The sequence below is a fragment of the Poecilia latipinna genome, unplaced genomic scaffold (genome assembly GCF_001443285.1).
Source record: "Poecilia latipinna isolate Pla-1442-1.1 unplaced genomic scaffold, P_latipinna-1.0 Scaffold17, whole genome shotgun sequence".
Taxonomy (NCBI): Eukaryota; Metazoa; Chordata; class Actinopteri; order Cyprinodontiformes; family Poeciliidae; genus Poecilia; species Poecilia latipinna.
In genome coordinates, this window is record NW_015112633.1 from 191,727 (window position 1) to 201,723 (window position 9,997).

The 9,997-nt window shown below is 38.3% G+C and overlaps 1 protein-coding gene across 1 annotated transcript; it reads right to left on the reverse strand.

Moving 5' to 3' along the window:
- Positions 1–6,444: 6,444 nt before the first annotated feature.
- cryba2b (crystallin, beta A2b) lies at positions 6,445–9,776 on the reverse strand. The gene is made up of 5 exons (XM_015034203.1): positions 9,670–9,776; positions 8,778–8,967; positions 7,865–8,006; positions 7,399–7,541; positions 6,445–7,085 (listed from the first exon to the last, which is right to left on the reverse strand). The coding sequence occupies exons 2-5, from the start codon at positions 8,933–8,935 to the stop codon at positions 6,938–6,940; spliced, it is 591 nt and encodes a 196-aa protein (XP_014889689.1). The 5' UTR covers positions 8,936–8,967; positions 9,670–9,776; the 3' UTR covers positions 6,445–6,937.
- Between the last annotated feature and the right edge of the window lie 221 nt (positions 9,777–9,997).

The window sequence follows — 9,997 nt, forward strand, 5'->3', positions numbered from 1 at the left end:
TTTAATACACCTGGATCAAATGATGGCTCATTAGAAGGCCTAAGAAGAACACTAACATGCTGAAAAGCTTGTTACTACCACCAGATAGAGATGTTATAGTCCTCCCTCGAGGATCGACTTTGAGCAAAACTGTTCTAGGAGCAGCAGACTTTGTTAAAGTCACATTTTTCTGAACTTTATGTCATTCCGTTTCTGATCAAACTGTACATTTGAGATGATGAGTCTGGTAACAGTTCCAAAGCCATTGTCCAGGTTTTTGCTCTCCAGTGAACCATAATGAGAACTATTTGCAAACTGAGAAGGAGTGGCAATATTAGTCTACTAAAATCACTCCATTTTCATCCACAAATTAATCCATAGGTCACATATAAGGACATAACATCAACACTTTTCTCAGTTAAGATGATTTTTGACAATTTCACGCAAAAAAAAGGGAAAAAAAGATATATTGATGGCCCCCAAGACTTTGGGAAAAACATTTTGTGAAACGTCTTTATTCATGACCATAATCTCCAGTGAACTCGGGTTATGCAGAAAACAATAATCTAAATCACACCAGTAAATCAAACTTTAAATGGCTAAAAAAAACATGGTTTTGGACTGGTCTAGTCAAAGTCTGGAGTTAAATTTAACCTAGATATTGTGGCTTGACTATCTGCTGTGATCTAGAAAATTTAAGTTACTAAATTAAAATCTGAACAAAAAATGTTATATTAGTAATTTAATTTAAAAAGTCAAATTCAAAGACTGTGTAGAATAACTGCACATGGCTGATATAGATATATTCAGCATTTGTTTCGGTCAACTCTGACCAATATTTCAATTTCAGTTCAGAGTAACAATGTCACACAAGACCAGTTAAAATCATGTTTAATGTTGATCTACTGCAGAGTATGCCCACACACAGCACATTGAGTCAAAACTTGGCTGGGCTTTATTTTGGATAAGTTATTGCATCAGTGCAGCATAGCATGAAATTGTAATATAGTGTGTACTGAATTTGAATGAATTGACTATATACTGTAAGTCTGTGTTTTGAGACAGCAATTTGTTGTCAATCTGAAAATTCAAATCTAATTCAATCTAAATTGAATTGAATCAAATTGAATTGTATTGAATTTAAAGAATGGTGTGTTTAGATTTGTACAGAGTTATTTCCCACCCATTGGTCTTGTAGAACCATTGTAGACGAGAAAGCTGAATCTTGGTTTCATTAGAGTTAAGTACCTCCGTCCACATGCTTGCAGTGTCTCATACACGGCTCGTGACAAACGATCACTCTTCTGTAAAGGCTAGATTTGTGGAGTCCATGACTAAAAGTTGTCACTTTTATAGATGATCACAACTGAGCTGTGGATCTCTGCAGCTCCTCCAGAGTTACCATAGACCGTTTGGATGCTTCTCTGATCCAAACGGGTGATGGATGGAACAGAACTCTTTGTGATGTTCAAAGTTTGCAATGTTTTTTGTACATCTTAGTCTCTCTTCACAGCTTTCTCATTGAACTGTCTGCTGTGTTCCCTTGATATTCTTCATCAAACCTCTGAAACATTCACAGAAAAGCTGGATCTGACTCTAAATGCTGTCTGATACAGTTACTTACACTAGATGCAAATTAGGGGTAGAATTAAGGAGGGGAGTTATTCATGGCATACTTTTTAGAATCTCGTATATTCTTTTTGTCCACTGTACAATCTTGTGTTGCTCATTATATAAAATCTTAAAAAATAAAATAAAATACACAAATTTTGTACTTGTAATGTGATAAAAAAAACAACCGGGTGTCAATACTTTGTGTCTAATATTCAACAGATTTGATGTAAGTTGTAAATTTCTTATCAATAACTCCACTAAGCCCAATTATTGGAAATAACAGTGATGATGTTTCCTGCATATATTTCACAAGTAACACCCAGGTGGTTCAACTCTAATATATTAACAATAAGAATCAGTATCAGTTTAACTGCAACACATATAAAACATTTGTAATACACAGAAACAGGCAACACATTTGAGATATTTTATTCAGATTTTATTCTTCATATCATTAAGTCACTGGTTTAAGCTTTTTTTCAATAAACTTTATAAGATTATGCAAAAAAAAAAAAAAAGAAAATGCAGAACACTACTAAAAAATTGCAAATATGGGCACCAAATTAAAACCATTCAAACGTGGGCTTGATGTGGCTGTGTACACTGTTCCAGCTGTGACTCTGGCATGTGTTGGATGTCGTTCTGTTCTTTTTGTTTTCTCTTCCAATCAAACTTTGATTATCTGATCTAGCTTCACTGAAAATGAATGTAAACTCCACAACATGCAAATTTCATGATGATCCTGAAAGAGAAGGCACACACCGACCGTGGTACATGCTGCTGGTTTATGTGTGGTTTGGCAATTTCACTCTCTCTAAAACTGTCTCTGTAAACTTTAATGTTTCAGAAAAGACACAAACCAGAAGACAAGTGATATAATAGTTATTATTTCTACTATCTAAATGTCTAGGCAATTCATTCCTATTTTAAGCTTACAAACATGTATTTTCTTTTCAATTAGAAAACATACAGTGAATCAAAGGCGAACTCAAAGAACAAAACTATTAGCATCTTATATCACAAGCTTATATTTTTGTGAGTCACCTGATATGAGTTCTGCCATTCACACAGAAAGGAAATCATATAAAAAAATGGAAAATACAATAAAGTTACATAAAACAGCAATCATTTTTAGAGCTAATTACTGAAGATTGATGGTGAAATATAACACCTTTTCAATAAACTCTCATGATGCACTCGGATTTTGTACTGCAGGATATAATTTAATGAATTTTACTGCAAAACCCCATATCTGTCAGAATAATTTTTATGTCCTGGCTTCTGAGGTCAGATATTCTCGCTGACGTGTCTCAGGCGTCCCAGACTTGCTTTAGCTGCCTGTGTCCAAGTACAAGTCGCAGGCAACTTAAAACAAGCCTCGAAAGCTAGACTGAATCCATGGTTGCAATAGTGGGAAAATATGCAGGCGATCTTTCAACCGGGAAGACAGAAATTCATAGAAATCCACCAGAAACTCCCTGAAGAATAAAAAAATTAAAAAATACAGAGATTTGTTTCTGCTTTGAAAACAAGTCAATCTCGGATCTTGACGAAAGAGCAGAAGAGCACTCTGACAAATTCCTTAAGCGTAAAAGATTAGGAAATGTGCATTAAGCAATATACATTGTCGACATTAGCTACTTGTTAGCTGAACCAGCTAGAAAATACCGCAGTAAATCCTGCAGTTAGCAAACCTATCACGATGAATAAAAACAGGCCTCCTTTTGCAGTGAGTCTTGACTTACCTTTGTGCAAAGAACATCTTGCAGCTCCCTGCACTACTCAAGTGTCCCTTCTGTGTGAGCCACGCAGCAGCTCCTTTAATCGGGTTGTAGAGGAATGTATATTTGAGAAAGGTGTGTGTGCAAAGTTACACATTTATGAAAGATCCTGTTGTTTCTGGGCGTGGGACAGTGAGGCCAGTTGGGGTGTAATGCAGAATCCAATGTCCTGGACCAACAAATGGAAGTAAATACACACCAGGATCCTGACAGACGTCAAGGATAAACACGACGGTTTCATACTAGGATGGGCAAACAAAAACTAAGCTGCTCGAGTGTTAAAGGATGTAGACTGTCTTTTTCACACTCTTCTAGTATACAATGTACTCAGAACTGAGAACATGCGCAAGAACAAAATGAAACAACTTCTAATTTGACCCAGAAACAACCCCATTTTTGCCACCCATTTACAAAGACTCCAACCTTTCATTTGAATACATGTTTTAATTTTTTTTAACTTCCAGAAGTAACTGTTGTAATTTATTTCAAATAAATGTAAGCTGAATCGTGTTTATGAGAGTTTCTCCAAATTGTAATCCATGTAAATGTAACCAAAATTTCCCTTTAAGATGGATGCAGAATGTTTTAGTCATTGATCCGCATAAGTTAGCAAAAAACTTCAAGAAAATAGCTGCTCACTCAAACTTGCCCATAGTTACAGTAAATGCAATACATACAAAATAAAATAAAATCATTATTATTGTCACCAACAGTAGAAAAAGGTACAAAAAATTCAAGATTTAACACTAGAGGTTTGTCAGAAGGAGGAATATCTGGAAAAACACATCTTCAGCAGTGATGGCATAGTTACTTTGAAAAAGTAATTTTAATCAGATTACTGACGACTCTTTGAAAAAGTAACTTAGTTAGATTACTAACTACTTGATTTGGAAAGTAACTATCGTACTTTCCGGACTATAAGGCACACCTAAAAGCCTTACATTTTCTCAAAATTCAGCACTGTGCCTTATAATCCGGTGTGCCTTATGTGTGCACTGAATTCCAAAATCTGTCCCTGACACAGAGACGTAAAGTGTGCAGTACGTACTCTGGCAGCGATAAACCAATCAGAGGACATTACGTAATACGTAAAGTACCTACACCAGCAGCAAAAAACCAATCAGAGAATTGTTGTCCGAGTTCTGTAGCATATGCCTCCGGTAAAAACCAGGTAAGTTTTTCCACGCATCACCGTCCCTGATCATCTGCGACTCCATGCGCGCCCATCTCACTGCTGCTGTGAAAAAGGAAGTGAAGCAAACTAATTTGGAGTTTGCCGTCATTCCGGGAGGATTAACAAAAGAACTCCAGCCACTGGACATTGGTGTAAACAGGGCGTGCAAAAAGAAGTTGAGAACACAGGTTTACTAAGACGGGGAGGCAGCGCCGGGCGAGTTACGCCATCAAGTGTGAATGGATTGTGGACCAGGATGACCGACACATTCTGGGATTTATTGAGTCTCTGCTTCTTTCCAAATGAGTAACTTCACGTTCAAAAACGAGCCCCAAAAAGCGCAACCCGCGAATCACTAAATTTGCAAGCACCTTTGTAAACAAAACAAGCCCAAAACCGCTTATAATAATCGGACTTGGCGACAGAAACACAAAATAGTTCCTGTTTCTCCAACAAAGAAATGCTCATCTCACTTCTCCCTCCATTGTTTACATTTCTGTCGCTGCTGATAATGTCGCATATAAACGGCGTTCGCTCCCTAACATGCACAGAGGAAATAACATTAAATTACAAAAGAACATAGTAACGCACAGTAACGCAAAGTGATTTTGTTAAGTAACTGTAATCCCCCACTTTATGGTGTATCACAAAAACACACAGAATGAAACTTCTACAGGTATGACGGATTTATAAAAAACTTAACATTGATGTGCGCATGCGCATTACCACAAGGTATGCTGGATTTACGAGCAGTCTGAATCTACATTCAAAGACTGTAGATTAAAAGCAGAGTCTTTGAATCTCTATGCAAAGACTCTGCTTTTAATGTAGATTCAGACTAAACTTTTTTTTTTTATTTTTGTCTTGCAGGCTAGCGTTTGTAAGAACGAACCAGTTAGACTGGGTAGTAGAGGATGGAATAGGTTATCCTTTCTGTCTTTTACCTCTCTCTCCGTCTATCCCTCTATCTTTTCAGATACAGGTTTTAACATGGACTGAAGATGAGGGTTCGTTCACAAGTGTTGCCACGTGAGACGAAAAAGAAAACTATTAGTACCGAGGCCGTTTTATAAAGACTTTGTCTAAGAGCCCCATACCTTACGCCTTCCCGCAGGAAGCGTAAGGTAAGGGGCTTTAAAGACAAAGTCCTTATATAAAGGCCCCTTTTCTTTTATATAGCTGTACAGTGAAATCGATTACACAGTAGGGGAAAGTTGCAACGTCTATAATAAATATTTCCTTTTAACAGATAAGAACACGTCAGGAAACCACTGTTGGATCGGGAAGTGGAACGAAGCTGATAGAGACAGTTAGCTATCTCTAAAACGGCCTTTATACGACCGTTACAGCTAAAATCCCGCTAACTGCGATAATGACAGGAATCACTCTTTTTTTTTAAACGTTTAAGCACTTCTAAGCTTGTTATTGCGAAATCGGTACCGAATTAACTTGTCACTTTACATTTTGGGGTGGACAGTTTTCACCAGCTTCACATTACTAACCTGTAAACATGAACAGCGTTAGTGAAATGAACGACCGCCGTCTTCTGAAGAGCAAGGGGGCGGGGCTCCTCACTTTAGGCCTCCTGGTGAAACGCTGTCCGTATTTTGGTTCCGTTTTTTTTTTTCTTTCTTTCTTTGTTTTAACAGGGTATTTTGGTCAATTTCAGTCTAAAATGACACATATATAAGTAAGGGAGAGGATCTGTGATGCTGTGGACCTGTCTCACTGATGCAAAGCAAAAAGTTTTCTCCCACATATCTGTGCTAGATACATGTATAAAGAATGGATGGGCTCAGTTTATAAAGTTGCAATCTACATATCAACTTTATTTATTTAGTTTTTTTAATGTATGCAAATTGTAACAGTTGTAAAACAAATAATAGAAACAAAAAGTAATCTCATGCTCTTGTTTATTGGAAATAAGAATACAGTATGACAAGAACAATACTACACATCCTAAAGCCTAACAGAATCAAATCTCTCCATGAAAGGCTAGATATGTCCTTGATAAATACAAATCAATATCTAACTTTAATAGCAGCCTTGCTCACAAAGCTAAATGGGCTCTGACGTTACCATGGAATGAATCGACCAAATTAAGATGAAAAAATATATATTGGAGATGAAAAAAATAAAGAATACCAACAAACAGCCTCTAGTTTGGAAGAAAAACCTTTATTTCCTATTTCAAGAACATGCTTCAGCATGGTAGTAGAAGTGTATATCCATACATCCAGAGCCACAGAGAGATAGAAAGAGTTAGTCTACTGTTCTGTGACAGAGGTCTGTCCAGTGTTCGAGGTGAGGAAGCAATTAGAAAGGAAGTTTCTTTTTTTTTTTCTTTTTTCTTTTTTTTTAAGTTGGTTCAGGCAGGCAGTGTGAAGATCTAGTGCTGGATCCTACGAATGGACTGCACCTGGTTGGTGTGAGCCTGGGTGCTGAACTCGTTGTAGTTTCTGTACTCGCCTTGGTGTCTGTCTCTCTCCAGGATGTACTGGTAGCCACGGTAACCAGGGAACTGATAGGCCACCCAGCTGCATGAAGGAACAGAACAAGCAAAGTGAAGTGAAAGCTTGACGATTCAGAACAATTCAGGGAACAACGTTTAGATTGTATATATTTTCAAGTTAATACAGTCATAAATGGTGGTGTTTTGGAAGGAGTTAGCATCCTAAATTCCCTCTAATTTACACCAGGAGAAATGTAAATCTATAGAAAATGACATAATAACAGAAATATAAGAGAAAAATTACACTGACTGAAAAAATTAGGCCTGTAACAAGGAAACACAGAGGCAAATTACAAAGACAAAAAAAGAATTAGGAGAGGGGATGAAGAGAGACTTACGCTCCTGAGTTGACTTTCATGGAGGGCACCTCCTTGCTGCACCAACCCATTGCCTGTAGGGAGGGGTAGTCATCGCACATCTCAAACTTACGGCCCTGGAAGTCCTCACACTCATACAGGGTCACCTTGCTGTCACTGTGGTTCTGCAGAGAACACATTCAAACATATTTAAGACTTTTGCAATGAGATGTCAAAATAGCTACTAATATTCCTTTGATGATACTGAAAGAATAAACATCATCCAACGTTGAATCCTCTTTTCCTTTCAGGTAATACTAAATAAATTAGACTAAGCATGTCTGCAGATTTCATTATGTTTGGATTACATGACTGCTTGCTATGATTTGATGCACAAGGCTAAAACCAAAATGAAATTATTTCAACATGTGCAGAGTATTCAAAGGAATGAGGAGGGGTATTTTTATAAATGCAGACGGAATAAAGAAGAGAGTAAGGGAGGACTCACAGCACACTTGATGGGTCTGAAGGAAAGCATGTGCTCGGTTCTGTAACTGCTGTTTCCACTCCAGGCCTCGTAGCGAGGATAATCTCCCTTCTCCAGGATAAACTGCTGTCCCTGAAACTCTGGGTACTCGTAGCCCACCCACCTGGACAGCAGAGAGAAGTAAGGATCAGAGGAACTGAAAAAACAAAATGCTACAAAAACACTCCAGCAAACTTGGTTCAGAAAACAAATGACTCTAAAACTGTCCGCCTGTGATGGGTAGAGCCCAACACCCACAGTTTGGTCTCGCATAAAAACAGAATGCAGCTTCTTTTGTCACCGTTTCACACAAAGCAAACATTAAGCTGTGCAGTGCTGCTGCACCCAGGGCGCCTTATCTGATCAGCAGTCAGTCAGTCAGCCAGGCAGCCGTTCTGGCTCGCAGCCAGCAGCTGCTCACAGCCAGCTCTTATCAAAAACAGGGTCACACTTGGATGCGTATACACACGTGATGCATACCAAATATCAGTGTAATAAAAACACAGGTTGAAATTTTCATGTATATGTACATTTTTTTTGTTATTAGATCTTTGTTTGGACTCCTCATATCATATCTCTTCACGTCAGACTTTTTCAAGGAAATCAATAGAAATGTATTTTGCTTTAGCTTGGAAAATCCCAATTCATATATTTTTTAAATATTTAAGAAGAATTATGAAACTGCCATACTTCTTGACAGCTGCATTGTTAATATAGGCATGGCTAATGTCTAGCATTAATGTGGTGCAAATCTGCATTGGTAAAGCTAACCTTTACTGTTAGCTGAGCTGGCAGATAATTCACACAAAAAAAAACAAAAATGGTGAATTGTGAACACCAGGAGTTAAAGACAAGCGTATCTGAGCAAAAGGAATCCATCGGAGGGCTAACTTACGGTCCGTTCTCAACCTTAATGGAGCGGATCTTGTTGAAGCCCCTCTCCATGATGTTCTGGCACTCCAGCATGAACTCACAGCGCTTGCCCTGGAAGTTCTCCTCCTCCCAGACTGTGATCCTGAACTGGCCCATCTGCTCCATCTGTTGAGGGTTCATGGCTGCTGCTTCTCCCTTTGAGGGGTGCTTCTCTGCAGAACGGGGTGAAAAAAAAATTCATACATTTCATTCACAACAAAAAGTGTCCATCAGTTGTGAGTTTTATCCAAGAAAAAAACAAGTTTTCTTTGCGTGTTAAAGCAGATACTATATAGCCACATAATAAACATAATGAGCTTAAAGCAGGGGGGAGAGAGCTCTAGCTTAAATTAAAAGAAAAATCAAATAAAACAACACACATCTTTCAAAAATTCAAGTGTCCCTTCTTGTTTGAAAAATATAACAATCCAAAGCCAAAATAAGAAGCAAAAGCAAATAGTAATACAAATATATATTTTTAAAAATCCTTTTGCATATCCATTATTTTTTCCAACAGACAATCGCTTTATCAATAAATAATCACTGGTGTAGGAAAAATTGTATTGCTAGCTTAAAAAACTTGTTTTCAAACCAAACATGAGCTCACTCAAAAGCATTCTTATTACATATTCTCTAAGATATTACACAGATACATAAACAATAGATAATAATACTAATTGTATGTCCATATCTACCCAGGCTTATCTCTCAAAACAATCCATAAAGTACATCCATCAGCAGCCTATGTGATGCATAATATATGTTAGCATCTAGCTTCCTGTTGGGGGCTCCACCCCAGTCACTCACACCCGTCTCCCCACAACTGTATCTGCTTTCTTGTAGCTAAGTTTGAGGCAACATGTGGGCATACTTACAGACAGTACTGAGGTGGGACAGATCCAGTATAATCAATGTCGGCGAGGAGACCCTCGCCTGTGTTTTTATAGGGCTGGGGCCCCTGGACCTGCGCCGCTCCATTTGCCCAGCAGCCTTGCACACTCAGCAGCTGAGCAGGCCGCCTGAAAGGGCAGCATTAGCCTCGTGCTTTGTGGAGGCTCCAGAGCACCATTGTCCTCAGAGCCCCAAACTGACTTAGTCATCAATACTGGCAGCCATGGCTGTTGGCAACCTGACCCGGGACTATACAATGGCAACGCACTGACACGACAGTTTGATTGGTGTAGCGGGATAATAGAGACATTC